Source organism: Phaenicophaeus curvirostris, chromosome 6, assembly GCF_032191515.1.
Source record: "Phaenicophaeus curvirostris isolate KB17595 chromosome 6, BPBGC_Pcur_1.0, whole genome shotgun sequence".
In the NCBI taxonomy this organism is placed as follows: domain Eukaryota; kingdom Metazoa; phylum Chordata; class Aves; order Cuculiformes; family Cuculidae; genus Phaenicophaeus; species Phaenicophaeus curvirostris.
In genome coordinates, this window is record NC_091397.1 from 55,251,017 (window position 1) to 55,272,896 (window position 21,880).

General features: G+C 42.8%; 1 protein-coding gene across 1 annotated transcript in view; it reads right to left on the reverse strand.

The window, feature by feature from the left end:
• Positions 1 to 16,707, reverse strand: part of NFE2L3 (NFE2 like bZIP transcription factor 3) — a 280,625-nt gene extending 263,918 nt beyond the window's left edge. The window contains exons 1-5 of the mRNA XM_069860266.1: positions 16,682 to 16,707; positions 16,400 to 16,460; positions 5,616 to 5,717; positions 4,683 to 4,763; positions 209 to 2,375 (exon numbers count right to left, since the gene is read on the reverse strand). Of these exons, the coding sequence (XP_069716367.1) occupies positions 1,176 to 2,375; positions 4,683 to 4,763; positions 5,616 to 5,717; positions 16,400 to 16,460; positions 16,682 to 16,695 (1,458 nt within the window). The 5' untranslated portion in view covers positions 16,696 to 16,707 and the 3' untranslated portion in view covers positions 209 to 1,175. The remainder of the gene's footprint in view (positions 1 to 208; positions 2,376 to 4,682; positions 4,764 to 5,615; positions 5,718 to 16,399; positions 16,461 to 16,681) is intronic.
• Positions 16,708 to 21,880: the final 5,173 nt, after the last annotated feature.

The following is a 21,880-nucleotide window of genomic DNA, read 5'->3' on the forward strand; positions in this document are numbered from 1 at the left end:
CCACCTCTTTGGCAGTTCCTTTTAAGTTATAAAATAGAAAAGGATAAACTTGGGGCATGGTTTAGTGTTTGATAGGAATGGTTGGACTCGATGATCTGGTGGGTCTCTTCCAACCTGGTTATTCTATGATTCTATGAAACTTGTGCATAAGCAGATGACTGAATGTAAGTCTTCTTTTTCATGGCACAAATAAATAAATATCAAAAACTCTTCCTTTAAAGCCACTATTGGAGTACAGCCTCATTTTCACAAGTGCAAATAAGTAGTAACTTTGAAGATGCTTACAAAATACCAGTTTTAAAAAGCCAAAAAGAAATACTAATACTTTTCCTTGAGGAAGGTATCCAAATGCAGGGGGAAGGGAGGATAACAAATGTATCACAGACTAGGAAATGGAACAGGAACCCATTCACGGTCACTCATTTTCATGGAAGAAATATGAGAACTATTCAGTTGCAGAGGATGAAGGTAAGACAATGTTGCATCAGATGCAAATTACTTTTCACGGTCTGTTTCTATATTGTCCGTATGAATTGTGAAATTAATTGATACACTGTTTTCTCAGAGTCATGATGGTGAAAGTAGTGAGAAATGCCCAACAGTTTCCTGGGCCTCTCTCCTCAGAAGAAAACTAGGAAAAGCAGAACACATCTAACAAATGCAAAGCACTACACATCTTTAAATGCATAAATCCACAGTGAATTTAAGGTGAACGTGAACCCGATTTTTGTTTCTGTTCTGAAAAAGAATACTAGAAAAAGTCACTTTGTGTATGAAGGATGAAGTACTTGGGGCTGAAACACATTTTTCTTCTCTCTGTAACTTTGATCTAAAGCTTGTTCCCCCTGCCCCTATGTGTTCCCCACACCCTCTGCCCCATCAACAGAAACTAGGTTTTTTTTTTGTTTTGTTTTACATAGCTATAGAACTATGCTTATACTGATGGCCTAGGTCCTTTAATTCTAATTAAAACTAGTCAGAGTTTACTTTGGAAACCTCAGGTTGTAGACCTTCTAACAGATGGCAGCCTGCTGGATTTGCCAGACCCTTGAACATGCAGTCTTCCTCCTTAAATGTGGTATTTTCTGCTTGTACTACTGTAATCCCTGACCTACAGTCTTCATACAAATGTCATTCTTTCAGGAAAACAAACAAACAAGTGATCTGCAACCATCTCATTTTTCTTTCTGCTCTTTTTTTTTACCTTGTTTCTGTTTAGATTTGACTAAATGTTTTGGTATTATGAATACAGCGCCCTCCCTGCTACAATGAATGATGTATTGGCATGGGTTAACGGGTCTGCCCTGGTCATCCTTCAGTCTACTGAAAATGTCGCGGTACAAGGTGTTTAACTTTTGTTTCATCTGGCTGATCGATCTGCTACACTGAGAGTGCTCCTTTTTAAGGCTCTCCTTTTGTGTTTGAAGATTATGTACGTCTTCCTCCAAGTTAAGAATTGCATTCAGTTTGCGTTTACAACAGTTCTGGGCAGCAACTTTGTTTTTCCCTCTTCGTCTGACGTCACGTAGCAGTAATACCTGAGTATCTGTCAGGTGGTTCTTTGCTAGCAAGGTGTTGAAAGAGTCGATGGGCATGCTCACTATTTCATCTGCTGAAAACGGTATTCTCGGAGCTTTCGCACTGCATTCATCTCTGCTAAGGTTGGTAGAATTATGACACTTGTCTTTTACTTCAGATGGTTTCTCCATCCACATCTGCTGCTGATGCTCCAGAGTGGATGCAGCTTGATTCGGCAGCTGATTATAAGTGTAGTTACGAAGAGGCCGCTGAAGTGTGGCTTCTCTAGAACACTCTGAGTCACCTGGATATTCTACATGGACATATTTACTGTGTCCTTGGCTATCAACAGCTCCTAAGCCATGCAAAGAAACAGATTTAACATCACCACTGTACCCAACAGCATGTTCACTGCAGATTGAGTAAGAGACGATGTTGTGATTTGAATTCAAAGACAGTTCCGAATCTAAGCCAGGTTCTTCAAAGGGCTGAGAAACTTCTGTAGGACCAAAGCCATCCTCCAAAGCCAAAAACTTGAGTTTAATTTCATCAAAATTATTGTTGTGTGCCATTAGGTTTGTAATGTCGGCTGCTGAAATGAGCCCTGTCAAATCTGATCCATGAAGTAGTGATTCTGGATTTGTGATATTGGAGCTTGGCTGAGGAAAAGACTCTTGCCTTTGTAAATGTGTTGTTTCTGAATTTGATTGAGTGGGGTGGTCTCTTCTTAGTAGCGTGGCATCATGAGGACTGAAACAGTGGCAAAGTGTCTGGGTCAAACTTCTATTACAGTGTGAGGATGATGGGTCTTGGCCTCTACCAGGAGTAGCAACTTGTGTATCTTCCAGTAAACTTGCCTGAAAAGTGATGAGGGGGGAAAATGGGAATGCTCATAAAATGAACTCCTCCACATTCCTCACCTAAACAGTCTTGATCAAATTTTTTTTTTTAATATTCCACTATTTGAATCTATTGCAGTTTTCAAAACCATTTCCCATTTTTACATGGCATAACATGTGTCAACACATGGCAAGAGGAAGCAGGAAGGATGCAGAAGAAAAGTTCATGAGGAGATGAGAGGAGGAGGACCCCGAAGGACGGTGTGGGACTGATGAGTGTTAAGGAGTGGAAAGGGGACTGTTGATACGGGTACACCCGAGTACAGCCTAGACATTCATCTGATCTGGTCTATCAAAAGGTCCTTTGAAGATGGTCAGTCCTGCCCCTTCCCTGGCAGTGGATTTGATGATCAACCTGAATCCAGGCTGAGCTGGTTCAAGGTGCTAAACTGTTAGATAATTAACCTTGTGTAGAAGATAAATAGCTTACTGGCAGGACCTAACCAGTGAGAACAGTGGTGTATGAAAAGAGGGGAGGAGGCCAGGAATGTTAAGGTCATGCTGGCACATTCTCACTGCTATTCTTTCAGTTTATAAAGCTTTTGGAGTCTGTGTTGCCGCATTTGTCTTAGCTCTTTCTTAATCGAGGTCTGTTGTGTTCAGATTTCAACTCAACTCCTTTACGTCCCCCTATTCCCCCTGGTCATGCTTTCTGTGTTTGTCTTTTGACTTTAAATTACTAGTCAGTTCTTCTTCACAAAAATAAAGCTACTGTATGAGCTCTCAGCCCTGAAGCCCGGGGCTGCAGCAGCAGCATTAAGGCCAGCCTTCTGTGAGCCTTCTGTGAGCCTGGGTTACAGCTGCTGGGTCCTAGAAAGCCACTGCGCAAGTTTATAGCAGGGCACTTGCTGACGAGTAGTGTTAAAATACATTGATAAAATAAACTTGAGCACGTAAATACATCAAACAGGAAGCATCTGATATGATTGCTCCATAGCTGAGCATACCTACTGTGATGCAGGAAAGGACTTTTCTGACTGCAGTTCACGTAAAAAGCAGTTTCCACAAGGAAGGAATTATATATCACGAAGACCACACCATCTTAAGTTTTCTACTAGGAGCTCAAGTAACATGAGAAAGTCTTGCCTTATTTCTCCCAGTGAGTTACCTTATACGAGACCATCTGTAGTGTGAGAGAGCAAGCTGCTATTTTCAATTATGCCCTTGAAAAGACATATTCTTAGCCAGCTAACTATTTAAAAAAATCCCCCACGCTGTAAAGACTTGGTACCTGGAAAGAACAAGCAATCCATTTTCCACAGACAGATGGCAGTGCATTAATAGTCTTAAATAAAACGTGCCACCCTGTACTGTTATAACCACATGAAATCTAGAGCCAAATTGCTTTCAAATTATGAAAAGAATAGAGAAAACTAAACTGATGAACTTCTGAACCTCGTTAGTGTGGAATCCGTTATGAAAGCTGAACAGAGAAGGCGGCTAATTTATGGGCTGAGAAGCACTATCCAACCTAGAGATTCCAAAGACCAGGTGTTGCAGAGATAAACATAAAGTCATACAGAAAAACATGAATGACCCTGTAAGGCTCCTAAAATGGGAAGCGTATGCGAGATGTCCTTGTAGTACTGAGAAAAAGGAATGTAGGGAGCAGCTTCATGTTTAATGACTGCAGCTCTGAGCTGTGGGAGGGGAGGGAGACTGGTTTTTTGTGAAGATGGGCACCCAGAAAGTAAACAATAGTATCAGAAGCCCGGAAGATAAAAAAAAGAAAACAAAATGGTTTTGCTGCTAATGCTGACTGCCCTGACTTGCAGCAAAGAAGGGTCTGTTCTTCCTGAGGGTAGTGTCCTTGTAAGCACTTGATGCAATATTTATGGTAAATCTAATCTTTGTCTGCAAATGCTGCCTGTGCTTAATTACTCAGTGCTGCTCTAGAGAAACACACCAAGAGCTGCTGTATGAATACAGATTGGCATTAGTTTTCAGAAAGGGAATTATTAGTTGAACTAATTAAGCTGTCCAGCAGCTCTATCCAAATTTGAAGACCAGCTGAAAGAGAAGACAGGACTTTGGAGTTTTCAGATCCTAGACAAAATTACTGGCGAAAATTTTTTGAGTAGAGCCAACGACAGCTGCTGTAAAAGGGAGATACTAGCATCTTTAATGCCTTAGGTAAGTTTTATTGCATTGATTTGCTGATATACTCACTGCTTTTTTAAAATTAGACAAGATTGAATAAGCCGTTCTCCAGTAATCACTGACTGTATCCCAATCTATTAGCAATACATGTGTTTTCCCATTTACCTCTAGCACGTTTTCCATCTGTGACAGAAGCTGTAAACAGCCCTCTAAGGAGAGACAGGAGTCTACATGGTGGCCGTTGCTCTGTGACAGAAAGAACAGAAATGCTTTGTAAAGTGCAGTTATTTTACATAAGAGGAGGTAAAAATCGAGAGTCCGAGAGGAAACAAAACCTAGCTCTGTGAAACACTGCTGCTGACCCTTCAAGTCTCCATCCTGATAGATGTCACTTTGCTAGAATGAGAAGAACTCCATGGCAAGAGCATCCTTCTCTACCCCACAACAGCAGAATCAGGTTTCCCTCCTCTCTGAGGCAGCACCTACCCACTGTTAAGGAAAAACTACACTCTTACAAGGTCTCTTGATGAATGAATGTTCTTTTGATTGTAGCTCTCAGAGAGAACAAAACACAAAGTGCACCAGTTGTGGTTTAACATCATTAAGATTATTTCCCTGCCTCCTAGTTACCAGACACATATACATCTGAACAAGCCAGTTTCCTATATGGAATTCTACATCTGAGCATAAAGCTTTACATAAAGGGTGAAAGCAGTACAATTTAGCCCCCGTGTCTCAAGTGTTTGTAGGCAAAAAAATAAAAAACTTGCCCACCAATACAACACCTTCATGATGGAGAAAATAAAGCCAAGTTGAAAAATTATTAGTTGCAAATGATTTCTGTAAACTTTAGAACATTTTGATTACATAAACTACGGGTTGGGGGCAATTTTTAGAGGTGTACATTATTCACAACATACCATATGTTCCTTTCCTGCCCCTGCAAAGGACATTCCAAAAGAAATGAGGAAATAAAATATTCCTTTCAAAACCATTCACTCCGTTTCTTTCACTACTCTCTGTCTCAGTGATAAGACCCGTATCCTCCCTCCCTCCCTCTTCACAGTTTTCCCTTCATCCCCTTTTTTCATCATTTACTTGAGTTATATTTTCCTCCTCCTTTTGCAGTTCCAGCTGATCACCTCCTCGGTGTGGACAGCACTCATCCAAAGCTTCCTGACATGCTTTCAGGTCAACAGCCTGAAGAAACAAATAAAAAAGTTCTGTTAAGCAACGAGCTGACAAAATTAATCTTTAAAATGCATAATTTTATTTTTTTTTTAGTAGCCATAGCACTTCAAATAAAATAATAATGTGATTGAATATATAATAATATATAAATAATATATAAAAATAATAATGTGATTGAACTGACTCTATATAGACTTTGGGAGCAGAATGAGACTGATGTCAGTTCAGGAGTGCAGCTACCCTCCCTCTTCTGGGGCCCCTATAGTCATATCAGCAGACTTTTTCACTCCTTATTACAGGGCTGGGGTATTCCTAGGGGAAGAACAATCACTGCTAAGGACCTGGCATATTTCTGTCTTAAAAACCCTTTGATATTTCAGCTTTTATAGGGCAAGTCTGAGTTATTAAAGTCTGGAACTTGATGGAATGGCAACCAGAACGCCAAGTGGCCCAGCTGCATTGGTTCCATACATCCCCAGTAAAATGCTATGGCAGGAGCAGAAAAGACAAGCTTCCAACAGCAGCAAACATAATGAGATAGTGTTCTTACTAAATAGCACAAAAAATTTACTTTACAGGTTTTATATGAGCGCATAAACTGTATAAAAACTGCAGTTGTAACGATCCTCAAAATGTGTAAGAATATTTTTTAATTACTGCTTCATGCAGAACACATTAAAAATTAAATGTAAGACAGTTTAAAAAATAGGACTCTGGAGTAAATAAAGTAATATTAAATTTACTGTAATTTATTTTTCAAATGTGTGAAATTAATATTTTTTTAACTTATTTTATTTGTTGGCTTTCCATTTTCTTTACTTCCTTTTCAAGGACTGGAAATTTAATTTTATGAACAGTCATTTCTAGCAGCAAATAGGTACACAGGGCACTCGTCTGTCACTGATGTAAGAGGTACTTTCTCTAGTTATTATAAAAATGATATTATAATACATTATATCCTCTTTTTCAGCTGCAGTTGGAAATGAGCAGATGATTTGCAATTGCAAACATGAGAAAACAAATTCTCTTTTCTAAATACACATACAAAACCCCAGTCTTCCTCTCTGCAGTTAAACAGCAGGAGAGTGAATTTTGCGTACGGGGCACTGAGAATATGCTAACTAGCTACCTGCAGACACTTCAATGGGTTCAACGGAGCTGCTCACAGGCATGAAGTTAGTCCCACAGTTAGATGTCTGCAAGATCAGGGCTAGTCTTTAATTTTACAAGCAACCAATGAATATGATGTCCAATGAATATGATTTATTATCACAGAATCATAGAATGGTTTGGGTTCGAAGGTATCTTTAAAGATCATCTATTAAAGATCTCAAACAGCTCCTCTTAAGTTGGGTAGCCTGTGAAGCTGCTACAGCAGAGAATTCCTGAGTAACACAGCAAATTCATTACTCTATTGGCTAGCCAAGAAGCAAATGCAGAAAACAGTTAGAAATGTAATATCTACGCTGTTGTCCGGGTTTAGCCCAGCCCAGGACCAGGTCAGTAGCTAAAACCGGGCAGCTTTTAGTCCTAATTCCCCGCCAAAGGAAAGGGAAAAGGGAAATGACAGAGACTTGCAGGTTGGAGACTAACACTAAAACAGCTTTAATGCAACAATAATAATAAAAGGAAGAGAATATTGATATGAAGATAATAAAATATATAAAACATACAGAAAACAACTCAGACTCCCCTGTTAACCACACATCACCACTGCTGCTGCAGGGCAGGAGCTAGGGTCAGGAGCCAGGGGATGGACTGGGGGCAGGCAGAGGGGCAAGGTGCCACCTCTGAATGTTGGTCATTGAAGAAGAGCCCGTAACCCTCGCGTTCCCTAAGCTTTTATACTGAGCATGACGTGCCTGGCATGGAATACTTTGTTGACCATGCTGGGTCGCCTGTCTTGGTTGCACCTCACTGTGGGCGCCAATTTCTACATACGAGATCATTTCAGTGAAAAACTCAATATAGGAATCATTTAACTGGAACCTTTTCCCCTTAATTTCTCAGTTTTGGCTTTTTACAAAAATCCCCTGGATGATGCTGTTAAGCTGCCTGACATTACACTTCCCACCAGCTTGTTAGTCTTTTTCAGTGATGAAAAACAGTTGAAAAATACTGTTCAACAACTGAAAGCTTCTTGCCATGCTCATGCATCGCTTGGGATTGATTGCTGGCCAACTTCTATGGGGAGAACAGGAGTGCCTCCTCCAGAAAGAGCCATATCATATTTTTGAATAAAGTGTTTCTTTAAAGACAGTTTCATTTTGCAGTCTGAATATACATCTAATGACAAAATGGATTTGCTGTAAATACTACTTAGAATCATAGAATCATAGAATAACCAGGTTGGAAGAGACCCACTGGATCATCGAGTCCAACCACACTGCCACACTTCAGAGTCTCTGTCCTGTTGCTTATTCTGCATTAATGGTGGTAGAAGAAACAGTGATTGAGTTATAGTAACACCACTATGAACCCAAGAGCTAGATCAGGACCACATGTGGGATGGTTTCTGCACAGGGCAAGACTGATTCTGATTGTAGAAGACTTGCTGTTGCCACGAAATCCATTTATTGCAACAACTTTTCCACTTTTACCACTGGAGGGTGTGGAAGTTCACGCCTCTCACTGCAGTTTCCAAAGAGTAAACTGCAACCCTACCTCACTACAACCTTCAACTTCCATTTGAAGAGTTTCTGTGCAAGCACACACCAGAAGACTTACACTTAAAAAGCACCACTTGTTTAAAACTTTTTTTATTAAAATGCAAATATCTCAAATTCTAATCTTGCTATCCTCTATTTGCTACTACCTGAAAAGATGCAGCACAGGCCTGGTGATTTTTTCCATATTTTGAATAATTAAATACCATTTTCAGAAAACTCTATCGGTATGAGTTAGGCAAAAGAAATACGGCTTCTAGTAACATAACCAGTAGTTTCACTTTATTACTTTGTAGGATTAAATAAAATTAATAATTAAACATAATGATGCATAACAGTTTTCATATAGCTCTAAGGTTACTGACAGTGCTCTTTGCCTGTGTATTTTAAATATGTGATGGTAATTTATCTTACCAATTGATATCTACTTATTATCAGCTAAAAAGCAAAATGTTTCTTGCTATTCCTCTATATTCAAAACGAGCCCTTAGACATCCTGAAAACACAGGACCAAAAGAATACTTGACTTTTTGAAGTGTAGCCAGGGTTTACAAAGCACACAGAAGGGTGTCTGGAAACACCAAATATTTAAGTAACTTTTATGTTATGTATATTTAGGCTTGAAAAGTCACACTAATCCATGTTAACTAAGCAATGCAATTGAGTAAATGAAAGGGTGCATAACTGTGACCACATGCATTTCCGAAACAATAGCACCAGGGCTTTAATAGCACCACTTAGCTATTTCAGCTATTACAAAACACGCATACTCTGTACACCCTGTGTGTTCAGCCTAAACAGAGGATTAACACCAACCTACTCCCCAAGCAGCAGCAGATATGGTACAAGCTGAAGACACAGGCACAAATAGTATTGTCATTAATTAAGACATCAGTTTTCATGCTGGATCAGATCAATATCCCCTTCAAAACTAACTTTTAAAAGTTTCTAAAACACAACACAGTTTCACACTCCAGCCATCTGGTCCTGTGCTGGTGTTTTGTACCAGAAACTAATTTCATCCTATAAGATGCATTATCTCTGACTGTAAACGTGATGAAAGTTATTACAATTATTCAGCTGCTATTTCAGATTGAGTACAGCAGTAAAAAAAAAAAATGAATAAATTTCTTTTTATATCTTTGCTGTCTGTCAACTACATGGTGAGAGACTCTCTTCTCTCATTTTGTCTTTCTGTACCTTTACCAGGGTAGATTGCTAGTATATCCTCATTGGTATGACACAGTCACTACTGAATAAACACAAAAGTTTCCAAGGACCACCTTTTCTGATAAAACTTCATCCACAACTCATTTCCAGATGTCTTCCTTTTGAGCTCTCCCAGGTGAGCACAGTTTCTCAGGTATCCAACTTCACCTTTCTCAAGATGCAATACCAAACACCAGCCGACTCATAGCTCTGAATGGGGAGCACTGTTAAAACCCACTGTCCTGATACTTCAGCTCTTTTCCCTATGAATATCACAGTGGCATCCAGTGTCTTTTTTCTGTGCTTTTTTATTGCTTTTCCTATGCTTAAGACTTCAAAATTTACACAGCCACTGTGTTTCAATGTAGCATTTTCCTTAAAATGCGTTCCTTGAGCAGTACAATAATAATTTACAAGCACATTGGGAAAAAAGTAAACTACTTGCATGATTAGGTCAAGCTGACCTACTCACATATAGCCTACTCAGTGTGACCTACTTGTGTGAATAGGTTTGAGTAACGAAGAAAACATTAAATGTTTGTGTTTTCAATAGTGGATGTCAGCATTCAAACAGGTGCTGAATATTCTGTCAGCATTTAGGGATTAAGTGGTGCTCCCATTATCACTTCTTTCTTCAAAACCCAAGGCTGCAATCTCTTTTTTCAATAAACTGTGACAAGGAAGGACTAGGTTATGCACAAACACTGTTTTACATGAAAAAAAAAGAACAAAAGTACCATGAGTACGTATTTCCCCCAAAGAAAAGACAGGGACAGGGGTCCCTCTTACACTTTTTACCTGTTTCCCTAGGAAACGTGCCCTCTAGAGCCTAAAATCTTGGTCTGGGGTACTCTGGTATTTTACAAACGGTAGGACCCGAAACAACTTTCATTACTACAGAAATTATTCCATTTCTTTGTGTAAACTGATGCATGTTTTCCTGGCTATTAAACTTTTGCTTTGACTGCAGGTTTTTTTTCCTTTTTCTCTAAAAATGTAACTCCTAGTTCCTGGGCAGGAACTCTCGTGCCTTAGTCTCAACCTTAAATGTCTGTGAGAAACAAACCTACAAGCTTTGATTCTATAGTTCACCCAGATCAGAAGAGCACAGAGGCATTAAACTAATATCATAGAATCATAGAATCATAGAATGACCTGGTTGGAAGAGACCCACCGGATCATCGAGTCCAACCATTCCTACCAAACACTAACCCATGTCCCTCAGCACCTCGTCCACCCGTGCCTTAAACCCCTCCAGGGAAGGTGACTCAACCACCTCCCTGGGCAGCCTCTGCCAGGGACCAATGACCCTTTCTGTGAAAAATTTTTTCCTAATGTCCAGCCTAAATCTCCCCTGGTGGAGCTTGAGGCCATTCCCTATATCCTAAGCCACAGGAACACATCTTCAACCAACCATGCTTTATGACCTGCTGTAGGTAATGCAGGACAGTGAATTATGGGTAGGATTCAGAACAAACCCCCTTTTTTTTAATTTAGTCTCTGCTCTGGTACAAACCCTCTTCACCTTCCCTGGAGGGGTTTAAGGCACGGGTGGACAAGGTGCTAAGGGGCATGGGTTAGTGTTTGATAGGAATGGTTGGACTGGATGATCTGGTGGGTCTCTTCCAACCTGGTTATTCTATGATTCTATGATTCTATCTGTGATCCTCTTACGCACAATCATTTAAGAGAACAGGTAGCAAGACAATATATTTTCTCCCTTAGAAAGTGTATTTTAGAAGGAAAAAAATGTTATTTTTATTACTAAGGCAATAAAATATTGTGGAGTTTACATTTTATCAGGAAATGTATATTTGAAGACAGAAAGGGACTGAATGAAATAGTTTGCTGAGAAGACAGCGCATGCAGGGCTGATCCCAGCCTGTCAGGCAGTGGCTAAATGTAGGAACCCACCTGTTTGCTTTACTCCTTGCCAAAGACAAAGTGCTCAGGCTGTCCTGACACTGCACTACAGCTCATCTTAGCACAGAACAGAAAAATAGGCCAAGCAACCCCCTACAGTTTAGCACACTCCAAGAGAGTCCTTCAGCCACTGAATTAATTTTCTTTTTCATCTGCTGTCGCCTTCCAGAGTGGTTTTAAATTCTGGTTCCTTAAGGATGAAGATCAACAGCCTACATTGTGTTGCCAGCAATGTTCTCGGCAGGGACTGGAGCCCAGAGAATAAAATTAATCCAGGGGTGGGTGAATCCAGCTGTTAACTTTTCAGAACAGTCACACAATCAGTCCAACAATACAGAGCAGAACAAAGCAATCACTTTTATCTGTTTACACAGACTCCTCATCCTGATCTAGCGTGGATAAAAGAAACACTAAAACCACCTTGGGTCTATTCTTACAAAAGGCAAAATGAAGGTTATATATCAGCGAAATCACTTTGAAATCCACTATACTGTTACAATAACATTTTGACAGCACAAGTGGACTTACTCAAACCTACAGAGGTCACCTTTAAAACTCAAGATCAACATTTTCTTCTTGTGATTCATGTTTTGGACCTGCCACGTACTTCAAAAGAAGTCTGGTGGAAGAGGCATGGGAGTTTTCACTTAGAAGTCCACTTACGGTTCAGGTCGAAGAACTGAACACTGTGCTATCTTGCACCAATCATTCTTTCACTTAAATAAAACATGCTTAAGAGAGAGGCCCAGACCTACATTTAGCAAAGAAATTAATCATCTTCTCTCCACAGAAACAAGTGATCCCTTACAGTTACAGTACAGGATCTAGTTAACTAGTTTTGCAACTTCCATATAAAAATTACCAAGCTAACACGTGGGGAAATAGAGGAACAACAACAAAAAAATAAAAAAGATGGAAAAAGAAAACCTACCACAAAAGACAAATTTAACTATTATCAGTTAGTGGTGGTCCATTAATTGATGCTAAGAACCATCTATTCCTACTAGTTCAAAACCAATTTGAAAAATGTTGGTAGTTTCACTTGTTATTTTAAAATGTAGTAAACATCATAGTGACAAAATCATCATCCTGGCATTCCTGTATCTTTGTATCCTCACAGGGTATTCCCAAAGTGTCATCACAAACTACTTGGGGAAAATGAAACTCTGTACCCAACAACGACCTAACTCAGAAAAGCAGCCGAATGGCTCAGCTAATCTTCAAGTTAGAGGCGTGCACAGCTCTTCCGCAGGATGAGGGGCTGAGATGGTGAATAGGGAAATCAGCTGTGGGCATAAAGATTTCAGTATTACGTGTGATGCCTTGGTGTACCTGCAATATTAGCGCCAAGCACAGAACAAACGGCCGATGTTCTCATGCTTGCTAGCTTGTTGAGACCTTGGAATCTTTATTAAGACCCGTGGGTTAATAGGAAAGGAATGCACTAGGAGAAAAACACGAAGATAAGGGGCATATCTGCGGAAAACAGCGTGGTTGCACTCTGTTGCTGCACTGTGGGATTCTCACAGGTGGAAATTCACTGGGATAGCTGTTACTGGATACAGAGGTACTATAAGATTTGCATTCTCTAAATAAAGTTGATCTCGATTGTCACCCCCATCAACGAGCTCCGTGCCTTAATGGCTACAATCAGCCATCACTGCCAGGCACATGTTCAAGATGCCAGTCTGACAGCAGAGGCAGGCACAACGAGGCTGGAGGTTAGTCCAGGCACAGTAAAGCTCCCAAGATGTAAGAAATGTTCTTGACAAGTGCAGTTACTGGACTACGACAGACACGTGTCCCCCCCCCAAGGTGAGGGGTGCAGTTCTGCTGTTCATCGTGGTGCCCCCTGGAGAAGCTGCATTTCTGAAGCCGCATGACATTCTTGAACTGCCCGTGTGCCCGCACAAAGAAAACTGAGGTGTTTCAGGAGGAAATGCCCAGCAAAAGTGGCAGTCCCTGGCCTTGTGACCCTGAGTGCGTGCCCTGGCCAGACTCCAAAGGCTTCGCTCCACTCAGATGCTTGGAGACCCACCACCCATTGCTCTGTTAGCAAAAGGCTGCCTGGCATTAATCCACATCACTGCCACCGAAACCAGGAAAAGAAACTTCTCAACACCAACTGGGGGTCCTAAGAAGCTGGCATTCTTTTAGTACGGTACTAGATATATGGGCAGAATCCATCCTCCTGCTGCATATACGGGTGACTACACGTGGCAGTCTTTTTTATACACTGAAATTATGCATGTGTCCTATATATCGTAAAAACCATGCATATTAATCACCTTTCCCAATACTAATTATAATAGGTGTCCTCCCCCTCACGCCTGCTCCCCAGAGTCCTTTATCAAGTCTGAGGTCTGCAAAGCAGCCCCCTCCTCTATTTCGTCGGCACCTGCCCCCCTGCTCCTTCTTTGAAGTTTCCATGTGAGGTTCAAACTAAGGGTTATCTTGACCTCCCATCTTTTTGGCAGTACTAGCCAGATGACAGTCTAATGCTGTTTTCATTGTTTTATTACTTAAACATCACAAAACGAGGACTTTCATTGACTCCCGTGATTAGATCGGGCATTGCTATGGACACTGCATCCCACACTGCACTGCTTGCACTGGTTCCATTGGGAGCACGACAACTTGAACAAGCTGCTTGACATAGAATCATAGAAACACCAGGTTGGAAAAGACCCACCGGATCATTGAGTCCAACCATTCCTATCAATCACTAAACCATGTCCCTCAGCACCTCGTCCACCCTTCCTTTAATTCCCTCCAGGGAAGGTGACTCAACCACCTCCCTGGGCAGCCTCTGCCAGGGACCAATGACCCTTTCTGTGAAGAATTTTTTCCTAATGTCCAGTCTAAACCTCCCCTGGCGGAGCTTGAGGCCATTCCCTCTTGTCCTGTCCCCTGTCACTTGGGAGAAGAGCGCAGCTCCCTCCTCTCCACAACCTCCTTTCAGGTAGTTGTAGAGAGCAATGAGGTCTCCCCTCAGCCTCCTCTTCTCCAGGCTAAACACCCCCAGCTCTCTCAGCCGTTCCTCATAAGGCCTGTTCTCCAGCCCCCTCACCAGCTTCGTTGCTCTTCTCTGGACTCGCTCCAGAGCCTCAACATCCTTCTTGTGGTGAGGGGCCCAGAACTGAACACAGGATTCGAGGAGCGGTCTCACCAGTGCCGAGTCCAGAGGGAGAAGAACCTCCCTGGACCTGCTGGTCACGCCGTTTCTGATCCAAGCCAAGATGCCATTGGCCTTCTTGGCCACCTGGGCCACTGCTGGCTCATGTTCAGTCGCTGTCAACCAACACCCCCAGGTCCCTCTCCTCCAGGCAGCTTTCTAGACAGACTTCTCCTAGTCTGTAGCTGCACAGGGTTGTTGTGCCCCAAGTGCAGGACCCGGCATTTGGCCTTGTTAAACCTCATCCCATTGTTTTGCTTTCACCCCCACCCCCGGAGGACCAGAAGCCACCGCGGTTGGGTTTGGGGGATGCTCAGCCCACCTGCCGACCCCTGGGGAGGGGTCACCCCCTCCTCCTCCTGGGGAGCAGCCCTGTCCTGGTCCGCGGGAGGGAGGCTGCCCCGCACCCCAACAGACACCCCCGAACCCAGACAGGCACCCCCGAAACTCTGCAACCCCGCACCCCTGCACCCCGACACCCCTGCACCCCAACAGGCACCCCTGCACCCCCGAACTCAGACAGACACCCCCACACCCCTGCAGCCCGACACCCCTGCATCCTGACACCCCTGAACCCCTACACCCCAATACCCGTGCACCTTGACAGCCCCGCACCCAGACAGCCCCGCACCCCAACACCCCTGAACCCAGTCACCTCCGCACCTTGACACCCCTGCACTTTCACATCCCTGCACCCCAACAGACACTCCTGCACCCCAACACCCCTGCACCCCAACAGACACCTCCAAACCCCTGCACCCCTGCACTCCAACAGACATCCCTGAACCCCTGCACCCCCACAGACACCCCTGCACCTTGACACCCTCACAACCCTGCAGCCCCTCACCCCATACCCTGACACCCCTGCACTCTGATACCCCTGCACCCCAACAGACACCCCTGCACCCTGACACCCCAACACTTCGACACCCTGACACCCTTGAACCCCTACACTCCAGCACCCATGAACCCCAGCAGCCCCGCACTCAAACAGCTCCACACCCCAACATCCCTGAATCCAGTCACCTCTGCACCCCGACCCCCCTCACCTCAACACCCCTGCACCCCAACAGACACCCCCAAACCCATGCAGACATCCCTGCACCCCTGCACCCCCACACCCCAACAGGCATCCCTGCACCCCTGCACCCCAACACCCCTGCACCTTGACAGACACCCCCGCCCCCCTGCACCTCGACACCCCCACACTCTGACACCCCCGCACCCTGACAGACACCCCTGCACCTCACACCCTGGCAGACACCCCAACACCCTCGCATCCCTGCATCCCTGCAGCCTGACACCCTCGCACCCCTGCACCCCCACACATCAACACCCTGACATCCATGGACCCCGACACCCTTGCATCCCTGCACCCCCACACCTCAACACCCTGACATCCATGGACCCCGACACCCTTGCATCCCTGCACCCCCACACCTCAACACCCTGACATCCATGGACCCCGACACCCTTGCATCCCTGCACCCCCACACCTCAACACCCTGACATCCCTGCACCCTGACACCCTTGCATTCCCACATCCCTGCACCTCAACACCCTTGCACCCCTGCACCCCCACACCTCAACACCCTGATATCCCTGCAGCCCGACACCCTCGCACCCCTGCACCCCCACACCTCAACACCCTGACATCCCTTCACCCCGACACCCTCGCACCCCTGCACCCCCACACCTCGCTGCTGCAGGCATCCCACCTGTGACCTGGACGCTTCCTGCGTGTCCGGCAAGAATAAAATCCGTGGTTGCTGGAGAGAGCTGAAAATAAAGGAAGGAGTTGAGTTAGTACGTGCAGTAGCTGGGGAAAGGAAAAAAACCCATTCACATGTTAAGTCACCTGGCTCTGGTAGTAAACATTACACACACACACACACCCGGTTTATAGAATCCCCAAATAAAAGAAAACAAAGTACAGGTACAGGTTTTAATTACAATCGACCTGGTGCCTGAATATCTACCCAATGCCTTTGCTTTCCCACCTATTGAACTGCATTTTCCACCACACGTCTGCTTAGCGCTACCCGAACTTACTCTTGCACATCCTAGAGATAATCTTTTCGAGCCGTTTTGTTCTCTCTGTCCTCCGAAAAAGCGTTTTATCACTTCTCATGACTTCTGCTTATCTGAGTTCTCCAGGCTTGTTTTGGCACTGACAAGGCGCTAGGCTGTTTGGGCAGACCCTGGAAGAGTCCCTCCTCTGGCGATAGCTGCGTGTGCAGTGGGTGCAGTTTCTCATTTTGCTCTTATCGTGGGTGACACTTCCCTTTTTTCATTGTGTCCAGCGTGATATCGTGCAATGGGGTTGTTACAATACTCTGGGTGTTTTCTTGCATCTTGTTTCTCAAATGAACTGTAAGTTTGCCATTTTTTCCATTGCCAGCATTTTTTTTTCCCCCCCATGCCAGAGATCTCTGACTTTTTAACTGGAAACATAACTGAAGGTAATGATGTTTATTTTACTTCGAAAAAAAATTTATGTGTCCTAAGTGTAGGAGTTTTCACATGATTCATGGCGCAAATGCCAGGACACGTATCCACCACAAAAAGTTTCACATTATTCATTGATGTTAAACTTTTTTTCTCAGCACAGTCAAAAATTTTGCAAATCATTTTTAAGCCTGTAAATCAAGTCTTCTAATGATAAGAAAATACAGGACAACTGAATATAGGCTATGGGCTTTGTGGCAAGAGATGGAGAAGAAAAGGAGCTCATGTTTTGAAGGCGCTGGTGGATATGCTGTGGGGGAAGGTCTTCAGGGATGTTTGGGCACATCTCAGGGCTAGAAACCAGTTTTATGTTTCCTTCAACTTTTCAGTGATGATGCTCAGTGTGTGTCTGGTACTACCTGAACCACAGGGCACCCTCCTGCCTGACCCAGCACTTGGCATGTCCTGCTCTTCAAGGGAGACAAGAGCCTCTTGGTGGCCACTGTAGGCCACTACAACAAAGCACAAAACCGTTTTATCACTTAAGTATTTTCCTTTAGCAAGATGGTACATTTAAAATGATTAAGAGGGTACAGAAGCTCTGTACTGCTGCAGTTGCTTTTGGCTGATAGTTATTCATCTGAACTGAATTTTGAGTCGGGGTCCTTAAGACCCTCAGCAGAGCACATAGGCCACCAGAGAGGGATTGAAACCTCTATCAGGTTGTTCTCCCCAAACCACAAATGTGACGGTTTATATCAGTTTGCCCTGCTCTGGCAGCTTGTTGATTAGAGAGAAGAGACAACTGATTTCCCTAGGCCAGACTAAAAGCTTGACCTGAGTCTATGAAAAGTGTTATGATGTAAAAATTAAGTCCTCCTCCTTTCTCACTTTAATTTGCAATACACTAACTTCTCAAAGCTTCTCCTCAGTTACTGAAATGGAAAGGAGAGTTGGTGCCTATGGCAGATGATCCTCTAGATTCATCTCCACACAGGAGAAAGCTAGGCATGCAGTTTGGGTAAGCACCACAGTGTTTTTACTAGACTCCCAGTCTGAATTCCTAGGGAGCATTCCTAGGAATGTCCTTGTGTGGAGCTGCAGGTGACCTTATATTCCATCTCAGCTGTTTACAGCTCCTAAATGCATCTGTAGTCATTTATTCCAGTTAAGTCTCTCAATAGTTTCGAGTACTCTGCTAGTCTTAACTTCAGTGAATCTAGTAAACAGCCATTTGTTTTTTCCTTATTGCTAAATTCTTATAATAATCAATTCTGTTTAATAACACAACAGCAAAGTTTCTTGCATGGGTATTTAATGCATCATTTCTGATTATTTCAATTTATAAACCAACTTCTTGTGAAACATACTTTTAATCAAGGTAAGCAAGTCATAGATAATCTTCTCTCAGAGAAGTGTTAACACCAGTTTTAATAAATGTGTTACTCACTTACTTCTTATTGATCCTGCTGTGCTAGATGGGTGCATTGCTCTCCAGCATGACTTTGTGCTTCATGCCAGTGTTGAAAAGGAGGGACAGGTTTTCAGCATCAGAGCATTTATGATGGAGTCTTAACGATGAGTAGAAATCCTTGCAGCAGCTGATGCAAATGTCAAGTTCAGAGCCTTATTCAGAGCAGGGAGGTACTGTCAGTCACAAACATACAAATGTCAAGAATTTGTCACCTAGTTTTGAACTGTAATCATTCAGTACCTGACTGGTTTCTCACCATTCCATTAGTTTGTCACCTTGACTGTGAAAAGTATCAACTTTATTCTTTTTTACTTTACTAATGGATGCCCCTGTTCTAATTTTGCTTTCAAACTTCTTACAGTGTAAAAGGTCCTACAACTGGTACTGGTCTTCCCCACACTTTTGTGAATCCTTCTACATGCAAAGGACTTCATTTATCAGTCTTAGCAGTGTTAGCTATAAAACAAATAGGAGAACATATTCCTTTGTTATTTTTTGTTACGTTTTTGCTCTGTGCTTTGAAGAAGAAAATTCATTAAAAGTATTTGCATGGGCAGAAAGGAGAAAAAGAGAATGACTCTGCAGTGGTCAGATCTGGCATATTCTGAATCAAAAGGCACAAGCTGAGCATACATCTAGAGCTTTTCTACACGTCACACTTTTATCACATGGCTCGGAGCAGCTCTCCTTCATGTCAGATACACAGATACTATGGCAGTGAATTTATTGAATAAATACCTAGATGCAAGATATATCTTATTATGCTCTTACTACAAATCCTTTGGCAGGGCACTGAAATACCTCCATTAGCGCTGCTGAGACTGCAGTTTATAGAGCTGGGCACAGATCATGGGAGAGGGGCTCCTGAAATCCTCCTAGAAAGGTCTGTAACACGTACATATTTTCATGCCTTGTCTCACAGTACATTCCCTTGCAAGGGATATGTACAGATATATATTTACTCAGGGATGGGAAATCAATTAAGACTCAACACAGAAAGACCTTACGCTCATGATATTGAAAAAGTGAAAAGCTTTGTCTCCTGGACATCGAGACACCCATTCACAGATTCAAGTAGCTAAGCATACAACAAGAAGTGATCTCAAGCAGTATATCGCTTGCTTTTTGCAACGTATCCCCTGGATTTATCTTGACAATGTAAATGAGCTGCTGACTTCTCCAAACCCTTTCCTGAACTGACCCCTCTTGCTGGCACTCAGCATTGGCACAGCAGGATTCCATAGACAAGTGATGAGTCCAGATTTTCTGTTTTGACCCTTACCCACCTACCTAGTGTATTTCTCTCTGCCATCTGGAGAAAAGAAAAGCAAATTCCTTTCTAAACCGGGAAGCTAACGTTTTGTCTCCTTGGTATACATTTAAAAAAATATGAGACCTCCCAAGACCATCGTGGCCTTCTTGGAGGTGTGCATGGATAGGATCCTCCTGCCCCTTCACCCTCACTGAGGCAGGCTATTTGCCCTGGCTCAGCAGCCTTAGTTCAGAAAAATCCAACCTTTGTTCTTCTGTGAGTGATTTTTCATTACATTGATGGATCTCAATGCAAGGACCGTTGGTATCAGTCCTGTACAGATTGGTGTTGGGCACCTACAGGTTTATTTTGAATCTGTGCCTTGATGCTTTCTTCCTTCTTCAGATGTTAACTGGGGACCAGCTAACACCACAGCTCAGCAGGAATTCCTCCCACCAACACAGTCATGGGGCATGTGCCAAAGGAGAAGACTGCACACACATTAAAAAAAAAAGCACTGGGAGTTTAAAGCCAGTGAAAATAACCTGAGAAACACTTGCTTTCTTTCTGGAGAGGGTGACAAATGAGAAGCCATTGATTCTTCCATATAAAAAAAAGAACACAATACTCAAAGCTGAAAGACTGCAACAACAACAAAAAAACAGCAGGGACACCACTTGGAAGCCAAGGAAAAGAAGAAGAAGAAGAAAAAAAAATACAAGGAGAAAAGCCTCTAAAGAATCTCAAGCAGAACAAAATGCACTGAAATATAGAAAATCGAATCACTTGATACAGGCAGCAGGAATGAGCTGGCTTTTTTTTTGGGAACAGGGAAGGGAAGAGAACAAAAGCCATTGCTTACTACACATGGCTAGAGCGCATCAGTAGAAAGGACTACATCTCCATTTCTTTTTCGGTTGAAACTGTCACTTCCATGGTATTGGCACTGGAGGGATCCAAGGATGTGTGATGTGATGAGAGGTCCTCACTCTCTGGAGGCAGTCAATGCCTTGATAATCTTGATAGCCTCTTGAAGTGCTGTCCTACTGTTGGCTACTAACTACTGAAGCAGAGGAAAACAGTAAAGACGGAGCACTTGGTGTTTTCAATATCAGTTTGCTGTACCTCGAAAGCTCTTGGAAGAAAAAAAATTTATATTTGGTTTCTTTTTACTTATGGATGTAGTGGTATGTCAGGAACAATTTGTCACGGAGACTATAGAAACTCAAGATAGAAAGATAAGATAGTGTAAGGTGAAAGGGCAGATTGCGTTGGATTTTGCAGCTGCAGTGTTTAGAAAAGTAGCATCCAGCTGGCAATGGAGTCCGCAGCTAAACAACAAATACATTTTGACTCAGGGAGACACGCTGCAATAAGAGTTATGTGGCTCTGAAACTTACTTAAGTCTTAAATGATTTAGCAATTCTAGTTTTGCTTAGGTTGGAGATCTCAGCTGGAACATGGGAATTTCCGTTAGGCAGAGGCCTATACCGGGTCAAAAGATTGGTTCTTAGGCATTTAGGAATGTCAGAAAATATTTTGTTATGACTAGAAAAAAAAGATTTCAGGTCTGAAGTTTCTTACTTAAGCTGCATTTATGTTACTGCTGGTTGCCTGAGAAGTTTTTGAAATTTGCTTCAGTGCCTATTGATGCTTAACTTTTTTCATAACTGTATCTTTAAAACATTTTAAAGGTTCCTAATTCTCTTTCTGTTTCCCTTTCCTTTTTGATGTCTTAAATATATATGACTCATGAATCTTTTATTTTAGTTTGCTGTGTGCCAACAACGCACTGTATACAACCATTTTGGCTCTGGGATGCTTCCAGAGTATTAATCTAGATAAATACAACAGCTGCCACCTTTGCAATGACTAGTTCTTCACCATGAATAGACCAAATGCATGTTGAAGCTGATGTATATCATACTGCCTTTTCTCTTGGAAGCTATTTGCAAACAGGCATTGCTAATGCTGCGTTTATCTGGGCACCATTTGGGTAGCATCTCTTTTTTTTTTTTTTTTTTT